Raw genomic sequence first — 26,687 nt, 5'->3', positions numbered from 1 at the left:
TTTTCTATGTTTACTTCTAAATACAAGTATAAAAATGCAGTCTTATGTACCTTTCTAGAATCCCTTTAACCATAAAGCTTATCCATTATCTCTAAACAAAAATTGCTTCTTAACATCTTGCTCCCCACCATTAGGACTTCTCATCCTTTCCTTTCTTTCTTGTTTCTTCTTCTCCTTACCCTCTTTAACCCCTTGTCTCTCCACCTCCCTTTTATTCTGCTTTCCCCCTTTCTGTTGTTTCTTAACATAATGTCCCCTTTTCACCTTATTCTTCTCTTTTGGGCTATTTTTCCAGATCTTAAAGACCTTTTTCCCTTTTTCTCTTGCTTTTTCTCTTCTCCAGTCAAAGTCATTTGTTCATCAAAGATGGCTTCTCCTTCTTCTTTGTCCCCATCATCCTCATTCTGCTTCACATAAGTATAAACCGCCATTTCTAAGTATTGGAAAATAGTATCAAGACCATCTTCCCCTCCTTGTTTTTCTCTTTCAAATTTTTGATATATAAGTTCCAATTCATCCATAGATGATGCCATTGTGTAGAGAAAAAGTTTTTCCAAACAACCACCCAGATGATTTAATCAGAAGTAATTTCCAAAGGTTCCAAAGTCACCAAACAATCCAAATAGACTATTTCTTTTAGATACCTTCTTCTTCTTCACTTTCTCTTTCTGGGGTTAAAGTAATCACAAATCCTTTTCAAATATATTTTTTGGAAGTTTTTTAATGTTTAACAACTCTTTGCAATTCTAGGCAATCTTCTCCTTATTTTCAGATTTTGCTCTAATTTTTTTCACTCTCCCTTCCCACTCACAGCCAAAAAGGTTTGTTTTTTTTCCCCGCTGTCACTTTAGGAAGGAGAGTAGAACAAAGAAAGAACTTTCCCCTTTAGAATATTCGCAGCTTAAAACTCTCACAGGGAACAATATATACTTAGCAGCCTTCAAGATTCCAGGTCATTTTCTCCCGTCTTGTCCCGGTTAGAATCAACTTTCACTTTTCTTTCAGCTTCCTCTCTCCTGCACCTGATTGTCCGGCTGCAGCTTTCTTCGTGGCGGCCATTGCTGACCGCCGTTCCTCCGCCTCGGGAAAAGGGGGTTTAGCCGGCTGGGGAGGGGGTTTGCAACACCCCCAAACCCCTTGCCGGATCCCCCCTGTCTTCAGCTGCCTCTGCGGGGCAGCTATATCCCCCAGATCCAAATGGATCGGGGGAACCTTGGCGGTGAACGCAGCAGGGATCGCGCGGTCGCAAATCCCTGCCGCCGCCGAAAGGTTGCAAACCGGAAGTTCTTAAATTCTATTATTTTTATATTGTAAAGTTATCTATAATATATATCATTTCCACACTTTTTTTCTAACCATTGATAAAGTAAATCCCATATCTTATAATATTGTTTTTTTCTTGTTCTCTAATTTCAAATGTCAATTTACTCATTTTAGCACATTCCACTATTTTCTTAATAACTTCCTCCTGTGTTGGTTTTTCTCATCTTTCCAATTCTTTGCAAATACAATTCTAGCTGCTGTTAATACATTCACAATCAAATATATCAGTTCTCTACTGTATATCTCTCGTACAATACCCAATAAAAATATCCCTGGTTTAAAATCAGTATGACTTTTTATCATTTTTTCCAACCATGTGTGGATTGTAGTCCAATATTTTTTCGCCTCTGCGTATGTCCACCACATATGGTAAAATGAGCCAGGTATCTGATGACATTTTCAACATTTTTTGGATTTATTCTTAAACATTCTTGCTATTCTCATTGCCACCTGTAAAACATCTTATACAAATTTTCTTTATATGCAGTTGACATTGTCATTTTATAATTTTGAGACCATAGTTTTTGCCATCTCTCTAGGTCAATCCCGTATCCAAATTTTTTCCCCCATGCAATCATTGTTTCTTTAACTTGTTCTTCTTCTAATTTAACCTCTAATAAATATCCGTATAATTTCTTAATCACCTTTTCATCAGTACCTGTTAAAATTTTATCTAAGGCAGACAATTTATTATAAAAGCCTTCTGTTTTGAGATCTTTATCATATCTAGAATGTATTTGTGCATATGAAAACCAATTCATCCTTATACTTCGTTGCTCCAGTTCTTGCATAGATTTAAGTTCACCCTTTTCATTCATAATTTGACCATACCTAACTGTTTGTTCCATTTTATATATCACTGGATATGAAAACGCTTCTATAGTTGAAAGCCAGACTGGAATTTTCAAATAGTGTTGCCTTTTAATCTTCTCCCAATTTAATAATAAAGCCTCTCGTATATAGTGTCTTCTAAAATATCCATGTGTTTTAGTTCCCTTGTACCACAGGAAAGCATGCCAACCCAACAACAAACCATGTCCTTCAAGTGTCAATAATCTAGTATTTCTCAATGTAATCCATTCCTTGACCCATATCAGAGTTGTCGCTTGATAATATAACTCCCAATTTGGCAGACCAAACCCACCTCTTATTCTAGCATCTTGTAATAACTTTAATTTTATTCTTGCTTTTTTCCCCTGCCAGATATATTTCAGCACTATTTTATTCAACTCATCAAAATACTCTTTCCCTAATCTAATTGGAATTGTCTGGAACAAATATAAAATTCTTGGTAAAATATTCATTTTAATTGTTGATATTCTCCCTATAATGATAATTGTAAGTTTTCCCATTTTGCCAAGTCTGTCACAATCTGTTGCTTGAGATTATTATAATTATTCTCTTTAAGTGTGCCACATCTTGCTGTCAAATGTATTCCCAGATATTTAACCTTATTTGTGACCTGGATTTCCAAGACTTCCGCCAATTCTTCCCTCTGTTTTACTAGCATATTCTTCATCAGAATCTTTGTTTTATCTTTATTTATTTTTAAACCAGCTACCACTCCATATTCCTCTATCTTTTCTATCAACCTAGTCGCTGTTGCCAGTGGGTCTTCCAATATAAAAACCAGGTCATCTGCAAATGCTTGTAATTTGTATTCTTCTTTCTTAATTTTCATTCCTTTTATTTCTTTCGCTTCTCTTATATCTCTAGTTAGCACTTCTATGTTAACACAAACAACAGAGGTGACAGCGGGCAACCTTGTCTTGTACCTTTCTTTATAGCAATGGAGTCTGTTAATTCCCCATTAATCATTACCTTTGCTGTTTGATCATGATATATAGCTTCTATGGCTTGAATAAATTTCTTACCAAAGCCCATCTGTTCCAATTGTAATAACATAAATCGCCAATTTACATTATCAAAGGCTTTCTGTGCATCTAAGAATATCAAGGCCATTTGTTTTTCAGGATGTGCCTCATAGTATTCCAATGTGTCCAGGATAGTTCTCATATTGTCTTTAATATGTCTCTTTGGTAGAAATCCATTTTGATCGGGGTGAATAAAATTATTTAAATATCATTTGAGTCTTTCTGCCATTATTGAAGCAAAAATTGTATAGTCTGAGTTCAATAAGGAAATGGGTCGATAGTTCTTAATTAATTGCGGGTCCGCTTCCTCCTTTGGCACAAGTGTAATATATGCTTCTGATCATGATTTAGGTGTCCTCTTTTTTAACATAACTACATTCATAACTTCCAGAAGCAAAAAGTTCAACTGCTCCTGGAATGTCTTATAAAATTCAGCTGGCAATCCGTCCGGGCCCGGTGCTTTTCCATTATTTTGGTTTTTAATTGCTTTCGTTAGTTCCATCATCGTTATGTTTCCTTCTAACATCATTTCAATATCTTTTGGTATCTGAGGCAAATTCGCTTTCTGTAGATATTGTTTAATCTTCCCTTCCTCTATTATCTCTTGTTAATATAACTTCCTATAAAAGTCCTGTACATTTTTTTTCTTCTCTGTGTTTCCATAGCAGGCTTGCCCTTGGTCATCTATCAATTGAGCTATTTTTCTTGATTCTATCTCCTTTTTCAATTTATATGCTAACCATCTGCCTGGCTTATTTGCATCTTCAAAATAGTTTTGCTTAGCATTTCTAATTTTCTGTGCTAGTTCCTCTTTTTCCATTAGTCCCATTTTGTGTTTAACTATGTCCATTTGTATTTTCACATCTTTTTTTTAATGGTGGTTTTTGTAGTTCTTTCTCAAGTCTCTTGTAATCATACTCTAACATTATCAACACTTGTCTTTTCTTTTTGTTTCTTATCTTTGTTTCATCTATTATCAAACGCCTAAGGTAAGCCTTCATTGTATCCCACAAGTTTTGTATTGATGTATCTTTCATTCTATTCTCCTTGAAAAAGAAATCCAATTCTTTCTCCATTTTCTGTGTGAAGTCCTTTTCTTTTAATAAAGCATTATTTAAAGTCCATCTAGATCTTTTTCTTTGTCCTTTCCACTTAATTGTCATTGGATTGTGGTCTGCCCAGGTACCAGTTTCTATCTCGATTTCCTGTATGTTAATAATCAATTCCGCTGACATCCATATCATATCTATTCTGGACCATGATGAGTGTCTATTTGAATAAAAAGTATATTGTCTATTTTTAATATTTCTTTCTCTCCAAGCGTCCTTTAGGTTTAGTTCATCTGTCATTTTAAAAAAGGATTTTGGCAAATTCTTTCTGTTTTGTTTATTCTTTTCTGTGTTTTATAGTCCATCTTCTCGTTAATTATTTCATTAAAGTCCCAACATACATATATTGTCATATTCTAAGTCAATTATAAAATCCTTTTTGATTGTCATTTGGAGCATAAATTGCAATTAAAAGTAATTTCACATTATTGTCTATTATCTCCACCATCAAGACTCTTCCATCATCGTCCGTATAAATTTGTTTTGCTGGAATTGTATCTTTAATGTATAAGACTACTCCTCTTTCTTAACTCGTGTCAGTGAAGTAAATATTTTCCCTAATTTTGGCTGTACCAGTAGTTGTTCATATTGTTTTTTAATGTGCACTTCTTGTAGGCAAATTATATCAAATTTCAATTTTTCTAATTTATGAAATATTTTCCTTCTTTTAATAGCAGAATTAAGTCCATTTATATTAATTGTAATCAATTTTTTCTCTTCCATGTTTTATACTTTATAGGAGGGGTTAACAGCTCTGGTTGATCTCACCTCTTGTTGTTCTTTAGGTTCCCCATTGTCTCCTACAGCTCCTTGTTTTTTTTTAATCACTTCAAGGCACTCCTCTTGTAGTTTAAGTATTGCTTCTTGTCTTTCCCTCTCATCTTTCTTGTCTCTGAAATATTCTGCATAAAATAATTCTGCTTTCTCAATTGAATCAATTCTGTCTTTGCTCTTGCCATATAAACTGAAGGCCTTCTGGTATCAACCATCTGTAGTTCACGCCTTTCTTCAAAAGAATTTTAGTCAGGAATTGATATTCTCTTCTCATCTCTCTTATTTTTCTAGGTACTTGTTTCAAGATCATAATCTCCTTGCCTTTATATTTCAGTGTTTTCTCTCTTGCTATCTGTAATATTTGCGTTTTAATGGCCCTCTTCATAAATCTTACATGTACTTCTCTTGGTAGATTATTTCTCACTGCATATCTTGTAAAGACTCAAAAAATTTCATCTACTCCATCCATCATTTTCTCTTTAGTTATTTCCAGTGCTTCTGCCAGAATTTCTATCATTATTTCTGCCAAGTTTTCTCCCTTTTCTTCCTCTATATTTTGAAATCTAAGATAGAATTCAGATCTATCTATTTCCCATCTCAGCATTCTCTTGTCCTGTTCAATCACGTTCAATCTGTTATCAATATCGCCAATCTTCTTATCTCTTTGTTCCTCTCTTTCTTCATTTTTTTGGATTCTTTCTTCATACTTCACCATCATCTGGTGGATATTCTCAACTTTATCATCTGTTTTTTCTGTTCTTAACTTTATATCTTGAACTCCTTGCCAAATCATCTGTAAGGTCACCTCTTTCTCTTTTTCCTGCTGTGACATCGCTGTTGTTGATCGTTGTCCTCCATACGTCGAAGAAGCTGTGGTTGGTATTGAAGAACCAGTAATTGATGGTCTTCTCATTTTTACAAGGCAGAAGCAAAGAGAAAGAAAAATCTTCAGGTTCTTGTATTACCCCTCCAATTAAATCCAATTGATTAAAAAGAAAACCATAAAAAAGCAAAAATTATAATAAGAAAAAATAAAAGAAGATCTTCAGGTTCAATACGTTAATCCAAGTAATCAATATGGAAAAAGCCAAACAATATCATAAAAATAGTGTTCCAAATCCCAAAAAAAGGGAAGAAAAAAAAGGAAAGTAAAGAAAAAATAAAAATAAGTAGATCAATATACTTTGAGGTAAAAAGGAATCCAAAGGGAAAAAGAAAAAAGAAAAAGAAAAGTACTGAGGATTAAAAAATTAAAGATTAAAAATTAAAAAGGATAAACCATTTAACAGGCCACTGTCACAGATGTCAGCAAAAAATAGATTATTAAGGGGGGAAGATTAAAAAAAGCAAAGAAAGAGGGAAAAAAACAAGCCACACACTGCCACAATATAGTGTCCAAGGCTCTCTTGCTAAGTTAAGTTCCAAAAAAGCTTTAAAATTTTCTTTTCTAGATCTTCTCAATCTTCTTTCTCTTTACTTCTTGCTTTCTCTCACTATCCGAAAGCAACCACAGATAGTAACCCAGAAGAACATCTGTAATAACATTCTTCCATGTTCATCCCACTATCTTCACAAACTGACTCATTGTCCTTGACAACAGTTCTTGTTATTGTCAGGCTTATCAAGCCACAAAGAAGAAAGAAAGAAACACTGTTTCCAAGCCTCTAAATGGCAGTGTTACTTATTGTCTCTACTTTCACTTCCCCCCTTGTATCTAAAGAAAAAAAAAGTTAAAAATGGCTAACAAATAAGCAAAATGGTTTTAGATATTTAAAAGAAGCACCAGGAAAAGGAAAAAATTTCTAAACAACAAAAAAAGAGTAAAGGAATAATTGAATGTAAAATTCAAGAACCAGTCAATTTTAAAATTTTGAGGCATTTGTCCAGCAATAAAAATATATTAAACACACTAATCTTGACTGCAGGTTTAATCTTGCCGCTTTCCCTCTTCTGTCTTTACTTTAAACTTTTTCTCTTCCTTTCTCAGGGTGTTCTCTCAAATAGTAGTACTTTAAAAAATCATCTCACCAGATCGACACACTTTCGCTTTCCACTTTCCTCTTCCTTCCAGAGCTGTCCCAGCTTCAGTGGCTTCAATGGCCACCTCTCTGCCATCAGAAAAAAGGGCTTCATTTGCGATGTCCCTGGGATCAACAGGATGTGCCCTTCTCTATTACTGTCTCTACAGGACGGTTTAGGTCCGTGAGGACTAAAGGTATCGACGGCGATCTTAGAGCATTAAGATCGCACGTCGTACCACCGCAATGTCAGCTCCTCCCCCTCTTAACTTGACTTTTAAAAGATTAATAGTCTTTGAAGGTGATTAAAAAGAGAAATGCACAACTTTCCGTTTGAAAGATGAATTTCAAAATGGCGGCTTCTTCAACCCTGAACAGATTGCAGCTCCCCTACCCCACAGCTTTTGGCATGCAGATAGCTTTGGAGTCTAACTCAATAAGCTGTTTGCCAGGTTTCAGCTGTATTTGGAGGGTTCCAAGGGGAAGTTCTTCAACTCACACTGACCGGGTGGGTCATAAAAACTGAAGGAATGTCAGTCCCTTCAATTAAAGGCTGAAGAGCTACACCCCAGGGAAAAATGCTTCAGAGATCTTTCCCTGGGAATATATTTTAGTTAGCCATCTTCCTGGAAGTCCCATTGCTGCTTTTTTCTAAAATACATAATTTTTAGTTCAAACTAAAAAAAAGATCACATTTTAAAAATTATACTATACCCAGGAGAATAGGATTCAATAAAAATTAGATGTTATTTAATGCTTATGTACCATACACTACATTTAAAACAATTGTACTTTCTTATGCTCTCCTTTATTTGCAGATCGTATACCATGCATTGCAACTAATTTTTTTTACTATACTTGCCATTTTAATAATGAGACTAAAGTTGTTTCTGACTCCACATATGTGCATTATGGCATCCTTGATATGCTCAAAACAGGTAAATTATTGCTTTGTTGTCATACTATTATTAGTATAGTAACATAACATATTTTAGAGAGTAAGTGACAATACAGGTAGTCCTTGACTTTACAAGAGATCCTAAAATAGCACTTTTCAAATGATTTGAAATTCCAGTAGCAGCCTTCTGGTGATGTGATTGCATTTGAGGTGCTCAGCAACCAGCAAAAATTTACAATCATTGCAACATCTTTATTCATGTAATTGTGATTTACATTTTTGCCATAAATTGATGTTTACTTCTCACTGGCTCATTTTATGAACAGCACAAAATAAGTCACAAAATTGGGCCGATCACATGATGACCCACTTAACTATTGACATGACTTAAGTTGGGGCTCGGTTGTAGATGTAACTCAGGAACTATGTGTATGCAAACTTTTTAATAGTTTAAATTGTCTTTGTAATAGAGCACACCCTCTCTTACTTTGGAAACACAATTTATTCTGTAAATCAGAAGTGAAATGTTTGCTAAGTGAATAATTTGACAGAGAGAGAGAGAGAGAAAGATTGCAAAAATTCTCCCATGCTGCAATACCAGACTTATTTTTCCCCAATTTACAGTGTTGTGAGGCACATAAAATTTGTTTTTAAGTTTGCACATTGATCAGAAAATGTTTTTAAATTTGTTGTATTTGTAAATGGTTGTTAAATGAAGTAGCTGCTGATTGAAAAATTGCTGTATATGAATGTACAGAATCATGGGTAGAATAATATCAATATATTATATTTGAAATATATAAAATACAGTACCATTTTTTCTACATTGTGCATGATAGTAACAAGTTTCTTTCCAGTTTTAAGAAACAGATAAAATTATTTTCAACCCACTCACAGGGATTCTAATAAAGAGGCAAAAGTGCTAGTTAAATGCTTGGGTAATTAAATTTATGCAAAGTCTGATGTGGCCAATGTTGCACACTAATATCTTTTATTCTATTTGTGTGGCATGAAGTATATGTGTATCATCACTATCTAATATGCATTGTGGAATATATCATATAATTATATCATGCATATGTCCTCCCACATATGCAGCACAGGAAACATCTCAACCCACTCACGCAATAAAGAAAACTCATTTATTGCCAGACAAACAAAAGAAAGAAAACAGGGTTGTTTTGGAGGGAATAAGAAGATTCAAGGAAAGTGATTGAAAGGATTATAAGTGTTGAAGGGGTTTGGGTTAATTTGAACAAGAAATGAATAGGAAATATATTGCATAACAGATATAAATCTGGAAAAAATAGATGAACAGTTGGAAAAAGAAAAGTTTTTTTTAAAAGCAGTGGAATACATTTGGGTCTGTTTTCTTTCCCCATCTCCTATTTCAGTAGATTCTAATAAAGGAGTGAGGCATAAATAATTTATCACTCTTGCATTCCACCAAACACTAAAGATAAGATAAAACTTATTAAGAGCCATAGTGATGCAATGGTTAGAACGCAGTACTATAGGCAATTTCTGCTGACTGCTGTCTGCCTGCAGTTTAGCAGTTCAAATCTCACCAGGCTCAAGGTTGGCTCAGCTTTCCATCCTTCCGAGGTTGGTAAGATGAGGACCCAGATTGTTGGGGGCAATATGCTGACTCTGCTTAGAGAGGGCTGTAAAGCACTATAAAGCGGTATATAAACCTTAGTGCTTTTGCTATTGGCCAGCATATTGTATCAATATCAGAACTGATCATACTATGCAATCGTTCCTCTGCTTTTCATATAACGAAGAAAAAATGTTTGAAATTTGCAAATAAGAAAGCAAAATTATTTAGGATTTTGAAACCACTTGATTTGATTGGAAGAAGAGAAATCTCCATCTTATTGAATCATTCCTTCAAACCTTACACTGCTGTGCAATCTAGTCCATTGGCTCATGGTACTTCCACCCAGTATTATTTCCACTCTTCAGTTCTTTTCAAACTATTTTGAAAAGTGTTATGGTTTTCAAAATGCAAAGAATAGGCAAGGGATATCATATGCCAATCAGTACCCTTCCTCCAGGGTACTGGAGGACAGACAAAAAACCCTCATTCAATCAGAACCTGTTAAGCTGATTCTTGGAGCAAAAAAACCTCCAATTCGTCCCCTGTCCTCAGTATGAAAATAGAAAGTAATATTACCATTCCCTATCCCACTGTCAGTTTTTTAGAATACATTGTCTGCATTTGTTTGAACATTTGCAGAAGGATCTAGAAGTTAGTACTCTAAAGAATAGCTTTGAAGCCATCAAGTTATAATTTTGTTTTGTTTAAATGTGTATTGCTCACTGAAATGGTAAAAGGATAGCAGATTTCAATATTATAACCAGGCATTTTTCCCAGTCAACAACAATTGTATGTTGCTTCAGTGGCTGAAAGAGAAGAGAGGGGAAGATAAAATTTAGGGAAGGTATAATATTTTTTTCCTTATCCAGAATAAAAGAAATTACCATTTATGTGTATATACATCTGTCTGATCACATGCTAAGAGATTTAAGCAGTGAATTTATTGTCCAAAAGGTGCTTTTTTCAGGAGGCAACTGGATTTTCTTGTTTTTTTCTTTGAAAACATTTCACTTCCAATCCACGAAGCTTCTTTAGCTCTAACAGGATAATGGGAAATGGAAGGATTTATACTCCTTGCAGACAGCTGGTTATTTCCATCCTTTTAGAGGGTCGTTGAAGCACTTGAAGATTTATCTGTGTCCTCAGGGTCACCTGAGTAGTGATTCTGGTTCCTATTGCCGCAGTTTTTTTTTCTGGAAATCCATTCCTACTCCTACACCATTCAAAGGGTGTTCAAAAAGCTTTTAGTTAAATAATTTGGGATGAACACCCTTTGAATAATGTGGGAGTAGAAATGTATTTCCAGAAAAAAAATGCAGATGATGGGAACCAGAAGCACCACTTAGGTGACCCTAAGGATACAGATAAACCTCCAAGTGCTTCAACGACCCTCTAAAACAGTGGTTCCCAAACTTTTTCAGTCCACCACCCCCTTGGTGCTACAAACTCATCCTCAGTGCCCCCCACCCAGGGGTGGGATTTAAATTTCTTAACAACTGGTTCTGTGGGCATGGCCTAATTTGTGGGTTTGGCTTGGTGGTCACGTGATCGGATGGGTATGGTTTGGTGGTCATATGACTGGGTGGTCATGGTCAGGTGGCCATGTGACTGGCAAATCAAATATAAGTGGTCTTCACTTAATGGCCAGTTGCTTAGTAAGTGTTCTACTTTATGACTGACCTCCCCAGAGCTACTTGACCTGTTTTTGGAGTTTTGACAGCCATGCATACACACACACACACACACACTCATACTCCCTTCTAACCCTGCTGGAGCAGGTGGTTGGACTAGATATCTCATGCACTTTCTCCTCCCTCCCTCCCATTCTTTTTTCTATCTTTCTGTCCCTTCCTTCCATCCCCCCTCTTACTTTGTCTATCTTTTTCTTCCTTTTTCTCTTTCTTTCCTTTTTTTCTTTCTTTCCGTTTTCTCTTTCTTTTCTTTCTTGTCTCTTATTTCTCTCTCTCTTTCTCTCTTTCCCTCTCTCTTTCTCTATCTCCCTCCCTCTCCCTCCCTCCATACCCCATTCACTTTCTCCTCCCTTCCTCTTTCTTTCTCTCTCATTCCCTCTTTCTCTCTTTTTCTCCCCCCTCTCTTTTCTTTCTGTCCCTTCCTTCCAGCCCCCCTCTTTCTTTGACTATCCCTTTTCTTCCTTTCTCCCTTTTTTCTTTACTTTCTTGTCTGTTCCTTCTCTCTTTGTCTCTCTTTCCCTCCCTCTCTCTTTTCTCTCTCTCTCTTTCTTTCTCTTTCCCCCTCTCTTTTTCACTCTCTTTCTCTCTTTCCCTCCCTCTCTTTCTTTTTTCTCTCTCTCTTTCTCTCTTTCTCTCTCTCTCTCTTTCTTTTCTCTCTCTTTCTCTCTTTTTCTCATTCCTTCTCTCTCTATCCCTTCCTTAACCTATCTATTTTCTGCCCAGGCATGCGTGGCCTAATCTGTCAAAGGCCTGGGCTAATGCTGCATCACCCCGTTTCCCCTTTCAGAGGCCCTGGCCCTTAATCTCTAGTTTTCTCCCCCACAACCACCTCTTTCGTCGTCCCGCACCCGTGATTTTAACTTCCTCCCATGGCTGGCTGCCAGGGAAGGCAAGCCAGGGTTGAGCCATTGTTGTCACTGGTCTCCCTGCCAGCCCACGTCGCCCTTGTCACGAATGCTTGCAGCCGCTGTGTGTTTTTTTTCGGTGCGGCTGGACTGCAGCTGCACTGAAAAACCACGTGGCGACTGGAGGTTTTTTGCAGCGAAAATTACTGGCCTCCGGCTTTGCTATGCTTCTCCAACGTGCCACTGCAGCTGCATTTTAGTCACCGGCCCTGCAGGACCACCCCATTGAGTTCACTGCACCGGAGGGACTTGCCCAAACAAGTCCGAGCAGAATGGTGCGGCACTCAATGGGGTGATCATGCATGGCCGGTGCCTAGAACACGCTAGCGGTGGTTCATTGGAGAAGCAGAGCAAAGCCAGAGGTCGCCCTACGAGGGCCCACCCCAGTGCCCCCTGCTATCTCTTAGCGCCCCCTGCTGGCCCCCTTGCCTCTTAGCACCCCCCTAAGGCATTCCACCCCCACCCCCCAGAGGGAGGTACCACCCACTTTGGGAACCACTGCTCTAAAAGGTTGCAAATGACCAGCTGTCTGCAAGGAATGTAAATTCTTCCATTCTCCACTATCCTGTCAGAGCTGAACAAGCTTCTTGGATGAGAAGCAAAATGTCTTCCAAGAAAGTCCAGTTGCCTCCTGAAAAAAGCACCTTTGGGACAACTATTACCTGGATGACTGAGAATCTCTATAGACTTTCAGTGAATGTATTGTTAAGTTAACAATAAGTTAATAAGTTAATAAGAATGAGGACCTGCTAACTCATCAAGAGATCAATTAATTAAGCTAGAAATTAATTGTCTAACTTGCTAAATTTGGATAAAATCCTAGGAACCACTCTGGTAGAGGACTGGAAAAGAGCTGATGTAGTTCTCATATTCAAAAAAAGGGTGGGGGGGAATAGATCCAGGAAACTGCACACCTATCAGCCTGACCTCAATACCTGGGAAGATTCTGGATAGGATAATCAAGCAACGAAGCAGCAAACACTTAAAGGCAAACAAAGTAATAACCAAAAGCCAACCTGGGTTTGTCAAAAACAGATTATGTCAGACAAATCTTATTGCAATCTTTGACAAAGTGACAGAATTAGTGGACCTGATGAATGCTATGGATATAATTTATTTGTACTGCAGTAAGGAATTTGATAAAGTATACCACAACCTACTACTTGATTAGATAGAAAAATGTAGGTTAGGCACCATTATCACCAGATGGATTCATAACTCGCTGAACAACCACACTCAACGTGTAGTCCTCAGTGGAACTGCATCTACATGGAAGAAAGTATGCTGTGGGATATCTCAAGACTCTGTTTTAGGCCCATGACTCTTCAACATCTTCAAGAGTGATTTGGATGAGGGGATAGATGGGGAACTCATCAAATTTGGAGACAACACCAAGCTTGCAGGAATAGCCAATACTCCAGAAGAAAGCCTTAAGATACAGAAGGATTTTGACAGACTTGAACATTGGGTGCTAACAACATGAAATTCAGTGGTGAAAAAAGTAAGGTTCTACATTTAGGCAAGAAAAGCCAAATGCACAGGTATAATGTAGGTGATACTTTGCTCAATAGTAGTAATTATGAGAGGGATCTTGGATTCATAGTGGACAATCACTTGAATATGAGCCAACAGTGTGCTGCAGCTACCAAAAAAAGCCAACACAGTTCTAGACTGCATTAACAGGATAGAATCAAGAATCAAGAGGCAGAGGAACTAGAAATTAAATTGCCAACTCCATGATACGCTAGATCATGGAAAAAGCTAGGGAGTTCCAGAAAAACATCTACTTCTGCTTCATTGACTATTCTAAATCCTTTGATTGTGTGGATTACAACAAATTGTGGCAAGTTCTTAAAGATATGGGAGTACCAAACCATCTTATTTGTCTCTTGAGAAACCTATATGCGGGTCAAGAAGCAACAGTGGGAACTAAACATGGAACCACTGACTGGTTCAAAATTGGGAAAGGAGTCCAGCAAGGCAGTATACTGTCGCCCTGCCTATTTAACATATGCAGAGCACATAATGAGAAAGGCAGAGCTAGATGAATCAAAAGTTGGAATTAAGATTGCCAGGAGAAATATCAACAATCTCAGATATGCAGATGATATCTGCATATGGCAGAAAGTGAAGAGGAACTAAAGAGCCTCTTGATGCAGGTGAAGGAGAGTGCAAAAGTTGCCTTGAAATGCAACATTAAGAAAATTGAGATCATGGCATCCAGCCCTCTCAATTCCTGGCAAATAGATGGGGAAGAAATGGAGGTAGTGACAGATTTTATTTTCCTGGGATCCAAGATCACCGCAGATGAGGACTGCAGCCAAGAAATTAAAAGACTCTTGCTCTTGGGGAGGAAAGCTATGGCAAATCTTGTCAGCATACTAAAAAGCAGAGACATCACCCTGCTAACAAAAGTGTGTATAGTTAAGGCTATGGTTTTCCCAGTTGCAATATATGGCTGTGAAAATTGGACCATTTTCTTTTATGTACACCAAGAGCATTTGCACCAAGACAAATTCCTTGTGTGTCCAATCACACTTGGCCAATAAAGAATTCTATAAGGCTGAGCACCAAAGAATTGAGGCCTTTGAACTGTGGTGCTGGAGAAGAGTCCTGCGAGCCCCTTGGACTGCAAAGCGACAAATTGCTCTTTAGAAGGCCAGATCCCTAAAGTTGAAACTCAAATAGTTTGGCCACCTAATGAGAAGGGAGGATTCACTGGAGAAGAACCTAATGCTGGGAAAGATTGAGGGCAGTAGAACAGGGATCGCCAACCTTTTGGACCTCAGTGACCACCAAACTTTTAAATCCTGAAGACCGCTAATATGATTTTTTTTAAAAAAAGATAATATATTTAATATAAAAATTTTATTTTTTATATTAAATATAAATGTACTATTTAAAAAATAATTTTAATATATAAATATATATATTTTAAATATAAAAATGCTTATTTAATTATAACAAAAGAAATATAACAAGAAAAGCAGAGCCCACCCCCCAAAAAATCTGGTCTCCTGTCATTTCATATCTCCCCCAAGTCAGAGGAAACCTCTCCCTTCTTTGTTAGGTGTGGCTACCTGGAGTTGGGGGAGGGAAGGAGGACCGGTCTGGAAGTCTCACCCTACCTGGAAGCCTCCCCCCCACCCCAGATCTTTAACAACTGGCTTGTTTCTCCACTACTGCCTCCTCCTCCTCCAGCACCTCCTTCTCCGGGTAGGGTGATTATGAAGTAACCGAGCGGCTACACTGATACCCCAGCTGCTCTCTTTCCCAAGGTAAAACTTGGCATGTGGAGAAAGGAGCTGGCAGCTGCTACGCGGCGGTCCCACGGCGAAGTCGAAGTCATTCCGGTCCCAGTTGAGACATACCAGTTACAAACTCAGAGTCCAAGCCTAGAGGCGTTGTTTCCCCCTGCTGGGAAGAACGGCAGGCATGAGCGCGGGTGCGCATGATTCAACACAGCGGGCAACCTCCACTCTGGGTTGACGAGCCATGTGCTGAAGACCAGATAGCTGTCAGGAAGGTGGGGCAACAGAGGTGATACTGGCGGCGGATGGACTCATATGGGAAAGGAACCTCTGAACTAGTGTTACCTCCTGTCTTCTGCCTCTGCGCATTGAGGAAGTTGAGTGGCTGCCAGCAATACCCTCAAGGAAGATGTTGCAAGGGGGAGGCTCAACCCCCCCTCCAGGAGCTTCTCGTCCTTCTCACCAAAAGCACTCACACGCAAAGCACTCACCGCCCCTCTGGCCCCCGATAAGCCGCCTCCTTCCCGCTAAGCGTGTGAGCGATTCTGGCGAGGAGGAAGAGAAGCTCCTGAGGGCAGGAGTGTGGGAGATTGTGGCATTGGAGCCCTTCTTGGGTGTTTATTGGGCTTCAAGGGGAGAGCGCAATCTCTTGCGCCCCCCCAGAGCTTCTCTTTGTTCTCACCAGAAGCACTCACACGCAAAGTGTTCACCGCCCCTCTGGCCCCTGACAAGCCTCCTCCTTCCTGTTGAGCATGTGAGCACTTTTGGCGAGGAGGAAGAGGGGGTCGAGCCTCCCCCTTGCAACATCTTCACCTGAGGACAGCTGCTTCCTGCGGCTCAGGAGGTCCACACTCTTCCCGCTGCTGCTCAGCCTCCTCGATGCACTGAGGCAGAAGGCAGCAGCCACGATATGAGTTTGCTAGGGAGACTGCAGGATTGCCCCACCTCTCCACCTCAGCATGCTGGGGTCCACAGAAATTTTCTCATAGCCCACCAGTGGGCCGCAGCCCACCGGTTGGTGACCGTTGCAATAGAAGAAGAGAATGAGGTGGCTGGATGGAGTCACTAAAGCAGTAGGTGTGAGCTTAAATGGACTCCGGAGGATGGTAGAGGACAGGAAGGTCTGGAGGAATGTTGTCTGTGGGGTTGCGATAAGTCGGACATGATTTTGCAACTAACAACAACAACAACAGAATCAAGATCACATGACATATTAGTACCACTTTATAATGCTTTGGTAAGATCACACTTGGAATACTGCATCCAGTTTTGATCACCACAATATAAAAAAGATGTTGAGACTAGAAAGAGTGCAGAGAAGAGCAACACATATCATTAGGGAACTGGAGGCTAAAATATATAAAGAACATTTGCTGGTATTGGGTATGTCTAGTTTAATGAAAAGTAGGACTAAGGGTGAAATGATAGCACTGTTCCAATATCTCAGGGGTTGCCACAAAGAAGAGGGAGTCAAGCTATTCTCCAAAGTACCTGAGGGCAGGACAAGAAGCAATGAATAGAAAATAAATCAAGGAGAGAAGCAACCTAAAACTAAGAAGAAATTTCCTGACAGTCAGAACAATTAATCAATAGAACAACTTGCCTCTAGAAGTTATGAATGCTTCAACACTGAAAGTTTTAAGAAGAGATTCCAACTCTGTATTTCTATTCTATTGTTTTACCTGATTTGGTGAAAGTGAGTTTATCATACAACTGTCAATTTCTTGATGCATCAAGAAATTCATAAGATGATTCCTTTTCATTGTTGCTCAACAGTGCTTTTTTAAAAAGCAACTGGGTTTTGTTTTTTGCTCAAGGAAAAACAAAGTTCAATTGCCTTTTTGAAAAAGCACTTTTTAGACATGCTTTTCTATTGGCATTAACAACAGTTTTCAAGTCTTTTTAAATATAAAATTAAGTAGTCATAATGATCTGAATATTTATAATTACTGCGATTAACTTTAGTGATTAAATCAGCATGAACTGTGTTTTAAAATAGTTTGATATAATGTTTTAAAACTTAAAACTGAAATTAATAATCACTTTGTGCCTAATCATTTCCTTTCACAGTTATTTGGATGGGTTTTTTACAAAATCCAACCTGGAACACTTGTTCTTGCAATTTTGGCAATGATGGCATTTGAGGGAATAGCAAATCTTCAAAAAGAATGGAGTATTGTGGGAGAATTTAGCAATTTGCCCCAGGAAGAACTACTGTTGTGGATAAAAGCAAATACTAAGCCAGGTAAAACAAGAGTAGAACAACTCTTATTGCAACATAGAATGTAAAATCTACTAAAATGTTTGGCACTTTTAACATTGAACTGTTTTTCCTGGTGCCTTGATTTCTTGTGACTGCCATGTAAGTGATACAGTTTAAGAAAGAACTGTCTTTATAAATACTATTATGTGGAATTATAAAATGCATTTTGAATGGAAAGGCCATTCTTTAAATAGAAAGAAAACATTTACAAAATTATGTTTAATTCTATAAATTTTTATGGTTGGAGGGAGAAGTTGATTTTTATTCAATTTTAGATTTGATACAACCTAAAAATGTATGGTAGTTTCTAGTTCTTTTTCCAATTATTCCTGCATTTTCAGATATCCTGTTATTTCAGATGCTGTTTTTGCCGGTGCAATGCCTACAATGGCAAGTGTAAAACTATCTGCACAACGACCTATTGTGAATCATCCCCATTATGAGGATGCAGGTTTACGGTAAAGCTTAAGTACATATTTTAAGGTTTGTTGTGATTGATGCAGTATAGGAATATTCTAGTTGTAACTATTAATATGAAGGCATGAAAATCTGACACAGTTGAACAGGGAGAAAAAAATTATATTCATATTAAAGAATGTTACTGCTGTTATAGGATACCCAATATGCGTATAAATAATTCTTGGTACTTATCAGTCTCCTGTCTCACTCTATTTTTAATATTTTAATTTGTAGCAGAATTTAAAAGAAAACAGGTACAATTAACATTTTCCTTTAAATGTAATAGGAGGGAATATAGTAAGTAGAAGACTGCATTTATTATAGGCATCATTTTATCTTTTAGAAATTGGTGTTTTGTGAGAATTAATACTCAGACTATTGTAAGACCAATTGAATGAATGAAACCTCCCCCTTAGATATTTTTTTTTAATTTTGATTATTTGGAATGAAGGTTTGAATAGGGAATTTGCTTCAAATCAGTTGGCCAATTTCAAGTAAATGCGTTAAGTCAATTTACTAAAGCATTGTAGTAGAATTATGAATTGTTTTTTACTTGTTTCAAATAGATGAATAAACATATATTAGCATAACATAAACAATAAGGATACCTAAGGGACTGTCTTCTTCCAGTAATTTCTACTAGACCAATTTGGTCAGGCAGGTTGGGCATGTTATGTGAATCGTATCAGTCAAAGAATGTTGGGTTTGGGAACCAAGAGACGTGCCATCTCTGCAGTAGCCCCTATTTTCTGGAATATTTTCCAGATAGTAGAATAATTCCAACCTGGTGGCCTTTCATAAAGGTCATGAAGACTTGGTCATGGGCTCAGGCTTGGAATTTCAAATGTGTTAAGGGCATGTATTTATATTCATAGTAACAGTTTTGCTTGGGGGTGTATATATTTATTTTGTGCTGCTTTAATTATTTCAATGTTTTACTTTTTTTTATGTTTTGTAATGAATGTTGTCCCGTGTCACTTGTTGAGATGGGTGGCTACAGCAATCAAATAAATAAATAGTCCCCTTTAATAATTTAAACAGTACAATTAAAAGACGAACTATGGTAGATGCAGGCATTTTGTATTGACTCATTGGTACCAAACTTACAAAACATGGTTAAAAATGGAATAAAATGAGGGGGTGGGGCCAGCTGTCAAGGAGAGGGGACATGCGAGTGAGAGACTCTAAGGAGCACGACCCTCTACCTCCATTTGCAGGACTCTTCGGAGTCAAAGGGAGACTCGTAGGACTTTCTGAAAGTGTGGGGGTTCCGAAGACCCTACACGGGCGGTGGTTTGTGTTGGAGATCGGAAGATAACCTGGAATGAGCAGACAGAGAAAGGACGACCAGCAATGGACATCCATGAAGGCTGACAGCAGAACACATTAGTGATGATATAGTGGAACGATGGTGTAATGAGAACCGATGATTTTGAAAACCAACTTCAAAGTGAGTAAAGCGAAAAGATTAGAGCGCAACAGGAGAGTTAACAAGTGAAGCCCGGCAGATTGAGCCAGCCCTAGCTAGCAGCGAACGGAGCAGCAAAATAAATTGCAGGTGGAAAGATCGGAAGGAAGATAGAGAAGAAGCAAAGGAAATAGAGTTCTGGATACAGGAACAGTGAGAAGATTTGTAGTAATATATTTGAAGAGCTGATAATTGCAAGAGACTTTATTGGATATTTTTCTTTTGAATGGAAAATTGAGAGTATTTGAATCGTGAGACTTTGGACTTAATATGTATGGTGCAGAGATAGTGACACAGCAAATTTAACAACAGACAAAGAGACAGTGTGGTAGTGTGTAAGGGACATCTACTGGCCACTGAGAAGAAAGAAGATTGGATTAGATTTGGAGTAATACATTTGGAGAGCTGATAATTGAAAAAGACTTGATGGGACTTTCTCTTTTTTTTTCTTTTTTTTTGCTGGCTATAGAGAAGAAAGAAGATTGGATTGAAACTAAAAAGTAACCAAAAGTAACAGACTTAAAAGTAGTTTTGGAAAAAATTAAGACCTCTGATATTTGAGAGTGATATTAATTTTATTTCTAGATTTATATATTTGATATTAAGGTTTCTGATAATTGAAATTGATAATATTATAATATTATATTAGTATATATTATATTTGTTTCTAAATTTATACATTTGATATTAAGGTTTTTGATACTATTGATTGATACTATTATGCTATTATATATCATATTAGATTGTTATATATTATATACTATATATTACTATTCAATTAGCTACATCAATTTACATTTATTACTTAATTTTGTTAATATATTTATATTTATTAATATATATTATTGATATTATTATTCTAGTTCAACTAAGAATTAATTTTTGGGATAAGAGCTATATAGTAATAATATAATAACACAAATTTATTAATATATTATTGGTACAATATAAATTAATAGATAGTATTGACTTTAACAACTGATAAATTGAGATTATCGAGTAGCCAATAAGTGATTAAGTAATTATTAAGTAATTATTGATTATATATTACTGAATATTGGGGAGTAGTTGTAGAAACCTATTATTATCATTATTATTACCATTAGAAAATTGATACAAGACAAGTCGTGACAACTGAGGTTAACTTTGTTCTCTTTATTATTGATGTAAGATAGAAAGAAGATATATATTATGTTATACTGTGTTATAAAACAAAGGGAAAGTGAAGGTTTATAGAAGTGGAGGGTTTAAGAAGGGAAGAAAGGAAGTGGGAGTGGTGGATTAAAAGTAATACTGTGACAAGGCTGTTAAAAATAACTAGCACCACTAATTTGATGAAGATAGGAATGGGAAAAAAATACCCACACAAACGGTGACAATGGCAACATTGGCAAGTCCCTCCACACAGAGATCCATTGATGAAATCCTGCCAAGACAAAGATTAAACTCCATAAAAGATTTACAAAGCTTAATGTTAAGTATGCAAGAAATGATATTGAAAAATCACAAAGATATGAAAAAAGAGATAGCGGTCATGAATACTGAATTAAAAGAAAAAATACAAACAATGGATGAGAAATTTGAATGCTTTCAACAAGAGGTACAAAAAAATCAACAGAAATTAGTAGAAATGGAGGCAAGAATGGAGAAGGAAGAAAAAAGGGTTGACGAGCTAACCAGAAAATTGGCACAAACAAATAAAGGGTTAGAAACAGTAATCTTTTTAGAAGCAGAAAAAGCAGTTCACTAGTTGATGTTTCAAAACATAAAGGAAGGAAAGGGGGAAGACCTACCGGACGTGATGGCAGATATGATTGTGAAAACATTGGGGATGGAAAAAGAAGAAATGCTGACAGAGATGGATGAGCTGTATAGGGTGCAGACAAATTATGCAAGGAGACACAGTCTTCCAAGATACATCCATGTCCGTCTGATCAAAAAAGTCAATTCATGATGAAATATTGCACAGAACAAAAGATGACCCAATAGAGTATGGTGGAAAACAGAATATTGTCTTGAAACAAGTACCAAGGAGGATAAGAGATCTAAGAAGACTCTATCACTTTTTAATGACAATTGATAAAATATAATGTGAACTTTCGATGGTTGATACCAGAAGGAATTATGGTCACCTGGCAGGACACAGTTGATAAAGCAGAAGAATGTTATGACCAACAATTCACCAACGAAGAAGAGATGGAAGAGAGAGAAAAAGAAAAAAACAGAAGAAAGAGAAATAGAAACAATGGACATAGAAAGAAGTTCATTAAATATTAAAGAAAAATGATATGGGAGACAAGGAAAAGTGGAAGAATATGAAAGAAAGGATAAAGAGCCTAAAGAAATTAGAGCAACAAGAAGAACCAGACAAAGAAATGGATAGGAGAGGAGAAAGATGTGAGATGATATCAATGAACATTAATGGTATAAATTCTCCAGTGAAAAGAAAAAAAATCTTTAATAATCTACACACACACACACACACACACACACACACACACACACACACACACATGTATTCACCTTTGTTCGGGTATTTTCCCATGTCATTATAGTTGCGCTTTTAAAGTTGTAGCAACGTTTCGGCAGAATCTTCAGAAACTGAAACCACTTACAAAAATGACAAACTCTTGAAGAAACTAAAGAAATTAGAACATGACAAGAAAGCCCCCAACAACTCACAACAACACCTGAAACAATTAGTATATAACGTTTCCAACAGAGAACTCACCAAAACAGAAACAGATGTCCTAACCAAAGGATTCAATTATGCTATAACACCTAAAAAATCCCCACAGAATCCATCATATGTGCAGTAGAATCCAGCCTAACTAAATTAAATAGAGATGAAGCTGATAGAATAAGACACCAAGTTACTAACATCCTATGCACAAGCAAACCACCCAAAAGCAACCTGCACAAAGAGGAACTAAAAGCCCTGCAAGCCCTAAAAAACGACAGCAGCATAATCATACTTCCAGCAGACAAAGGGAATGCCACAGTAGTAATGGATAGAAAAGACTGCGAAACAAAATTGACAGACCTACTCCAAGACTCCACATACAAACCCATAAACACGGACCCAACCACATATCTGGAAAAATTAACCAAAAAGAAAATTATAACCAGTCACATGAGCAAAGAGATCCAACAGACGATCATCCCAAGAGAAAAATCTTCCAGATGCACCAAACTATACAGCCTCCCAAAAATACACAAAGAAGGCATACCTCTCAGACCCATAGTCAGCTCCAGAGGAGCACCACTACAAAACCTAGCTAAACACTTAGCAAAACAGCTACAGCCCCATGCTGAAACAGCAGCTTCACATGTACAAAACTCATACCACTTCTTGGAAATAATCAAAGATCTACACGTGGAACAAGAAGATCTGCTTGTAAGTTTCGACGTGGTTTCACTATTCATTCATGTCCCAATAAAAGAAACTCTTGAAATCATCAAAAATAAATACCAACCAGCTAAACACTTCATGGAACTAGCAGAACACTACTTAACCAACACATATTTCATATACAAAGGACAAAGATATAAGCAAATTGAAGGAGCCCCTATGGGATCACCACTGTCACCCATCATTGCAAACCTGTTCATGGAAGAATTCGAATCCAGAGCCCTGGCTAATGCCACCCACAAAACCAAACTATGGTTAAGATACATCGATGACACATTCGTGATTTGGCCCCATGGAAAAGAAAACCTAAACAATTTCCTAACACACCTAAACAGCACACACCCCAAAATCAAGTTCACCATGGAAACGGTAACAAACAAACAACTACCATTCCTAGATGTACTAATCTACAAAAAAACAGATGGCACACTAGGACACACCGTATACCAGAAGAAAACACACACCAACCGCTACCTCAACGCCCAATCCCACCACCACCCAGCACAGATAAACTCTGTGGCCAAAACACTAATCGCCAAAACCAAACGCCTGGCAAACAAGACACACATAAAGACTGAACTATGCACCCTGACTAAAGTACTGACAGCCAACGACTTCCAGAAAAGCAAAATCACTGGCTTGATCCACAAAAACACACAGAGACATAATGGAGACCTAGAAGATGAACAGACCTATGGGACAGCTATCCTGCCCTACATAAGAGGTACTACAGACAAAATCAGTAAGATACTACACAGGCATCACATCAAGACTGCCTTCAAAACAGACAGAAAAATAGCAGCCACCCTTAGAAACCCCAAAGATAAAATTGACCTGGAAAACCAAGGCATATATGAAGTCCCCTGCGCATCATGCCCTGCCACATACATTGGACAGACCAATAGAAGAATAAGTACCCTCCTGGATGAACACAAAAATGCAGTAAAAAAGCTGGAACACACTTCCTCACTAGTCCAACACATGAAAGCCACAGGTCATAGCATCAACTTCAATGGCACCAAAACTCTAGCCACTATAGAAAACCCCAGCCACAGAATTATCAGAGAAGCCATAGAGATTGAAAAAAGACCTGAAAGCATGAATAGAAGAGATGATTCCACCAGACTGTCAATTATTTGGAAGCCTGCACTCACAAACAAAAAAATCTCCACACCACAAGCCAGGCAAACACCTGGGCACAAACAGATCCCCCCTGATACCTCCAGCTCAAACACACCCCAACCAGGCACCCAGATGAAACCTAGCTTCCTAATAAATGATAGCCGTCCATTTACTTGGAGCCAAGCTGTACTAAAAGCCTCCAATACAGGAACATAATGTTGCCAGCCAATCAAGACAAAAAAAGCCACAAAACAGACAGAAGATATTAGAAACATCAATCAAGCAGAACACAGCAAACCCCAAGACCAATAAACACAGACCAAGACTCCCAACCAATCAGGATGAAGAAAAAACCATTCTGGCACAGCAGTAGGCTAGCACCGAATTTAAAACAGAAATGGCTGTGAAAGCCTGACTCACAGACGAACACAATACAGAAGCCTGATGATGGCAGATGAGATTCTGCCGAAACGTTGCTACAACTTTAAAAGCACAACTATAATGACGTGGGAAAATACCCAAACAAAGCTGAATACCATACATGTAAGTACCCGCGAAAACTTAAGAAAACCATACATACATACATACATACATACATACATACATTTACAAGATATAATAGCTTTACAAGAAGTACACATTAAAGAAAAACAAAAATATCTGTTAGATAATAAAAAGTTAGGGAAAACTTTGTCATTAGATGAGGAAAAGAAAAGAGGTGTGGTATTATAGTATATATAAAAGATTGGATCTCAGCCAAAGAAATTTTTAGAGATAAGAAGGTAGGATATTGATGGTGGAGATTGAATTAAAAAATAGAAAAATATTATGGGTTTAAATTTATGCACCAAATGGACAACAGGAATTTTTTTTCCAAAAATTACATAATAAAAGTTAAAGATATGCAATTTGAGGAAATTTATCTTTTAGGTGACTTTAATGCAATTATAGATAAAATATTGGATTGTAAAAGTAATAATATAAGAAAAAGAAAGAAAAGAACATTACCCAAACTTTTCATGATTTGGTTGAGGAAGCAAAGATTCAAGATATCTAGAGAGAAAGACACCCAGGGAAAAAAGCAATATACCTTCTATTCTTTTTTTTTTTTAAACAAATTTTATTAATTTTACAGACAAACAAAGCATCATTAAACATTATTAGAAACACTATTCTAATAGACATAGGTCCTGGTCAACGTTAGATATGGTATGGATGTCAAAAGAACTCATCTCAGTAACAATAGAAATTGAAATTGAGACAAATTTATGGGCGGATCATAGTTATATCAGATTTAGTTGGAAGGGCCAAAGAAAAACTCTAAGGTGGACAAAGGTCAATTTTAAAAGAAGAGGACTTTAGGTCCAAGTTGAAGAAGGAATTAAAGTTCTTTTTTAAAGAAAATAAGGAAGAGGATACATCTCCACAAAATACTTGGGATATAGTAAAAGCATTTATGAGAGGGGTGGCAATAACATATATGGTGAAAAAGAACAAAGAGAAGAGGCAAAGACAAAGAACCTTAGAAGGAGAATATAGAGGATTGGAGATGAAATTGCAAGAACAACCCCACAAAAAAGAAATAAAATTACAAACAACTGAAAGTACAACAACTGAAAATGACAAGTTTAGTTTACTTTATTGTCATTACACCTCGTACAACAAAATCAAACACCATCTTCAGTGCACATCATGACCATGACCATGAAAATAAACACAAACACATATCCTTCACCCTTCACACATTGAACTGGAAGCCCCCAACACCGCACCAACACTGCACTATACAGCAGAATTCAAAAGAGCTACTGCCCTGGAATAGAAGCTGTTTTTCAGCCATTTGTCCTTGTTTTTATTATTCTGTACCTTCTGCCAGATGGTAATAGTTCAAAAAAAGGTAAGACAAAATTTGTTTGAGAATCTCAACAAGCCAGGATGATGGCTGACCTATAAACGGAAAAAACAAACAAACAAAAAAGCTATAGACACAATTTACATAGACTTCTGCAAAGCCTTTGGTTCAGTGGTCCATGACAAACTACTGTTAAAACTAGACTCTTATGGCATTTCCGGATCCCTTCATAAGTGGATTACTGCATTCCTGTCAAACAGGCAACAAATCGTAAAAATAGGGAGCGCTATCTCAAACCCTGCTCCAGTTAACAGCGGTGTCCCCCAAGGCAGCATTCTAGGACCCACCCTCTTTATACTCTATATAAATGACCTTTGTGATCACCTTATAAACAACTGCGCCCTCTTTGTGGATGATGTAAAACTATTCACCACCACCGACAATGCTACTATCCTTCAAAGCGACCTTGATTATGTGTCAGAATGGTCAAACATCTGGCAACTCCAAATCTCGACCAACAAATGCTCTGTTGTACACATTGGTAAAAAAAATCAGTTCACCAAATACAAACTAGGTGGATATGACCTCGCTGATGATTCTCACTGTGTCAAGGATCTTGGAGTTCTCATATCAAATGACCTAAGTGCCAGAGCTCATGGTAACAGCAT

The 26,687-nt window shown here is 37.3% G+C and overlaps 1 protein-coding gene across 4 annotated transcripts in view; it reads left to right on the top strand.

Moving 5' to 3' along the window:
• Nucleotides 1-26,687, top strand: part of DPY19L1 (dpy-19 like C-mannosyltransferase 1) — a 148,983-nt gene that overhangs the window by 91,390 nt on the left and 30,906 nt on the right. The window contains exons 19-21 of one of the 4 annotated variants that reach the window (XR_015745836.1): nucleotides 7,917-8,036; nucleotides 17,514-17,688; nucleotides 18,065-18,189. Coding sequence is in view for 1 of the 4 variants with exons in the window: in XM_026674865.2 (XP_026530650.1) it covers nucleotides 7,917-8,036; nucleotides 17,514-17,688; nucleotides 18,065-18,164 (395 nt within the window). In the remaining 3 variants the exon portion in view is untranslated. Of the gene's footprint in view, nucleotides 1-7,916; nucleotides 8,037-17,513; nucleotides 17,689-18,047; nucleotides 18,190-26,687 lie in introns of all 4 variants that reach the window. The other 3 variants (XR_015745837.1, XR_015745838.1, XM_026674865.2) reach the window with 3 other exon arrangements.

Source organism: Notechis scutatus, chromosome Z (assembly GCF_049901735.1).
Source record: "Notechis scutatus isolate UNSWTSFEM ecotype Mainland chromosome Z, rNotScu1.2, whole genome shotgun sequence".
Classification (NCBI taxonomy): Eukaryota; Metazoa; Chordata; class Lepidosauria; order Squamata; family Elapidae; genus Notechis; species Notechis scutatus.
This window is presented reverse-complemented; position numbering and strand designations above follow the sequence as displayed.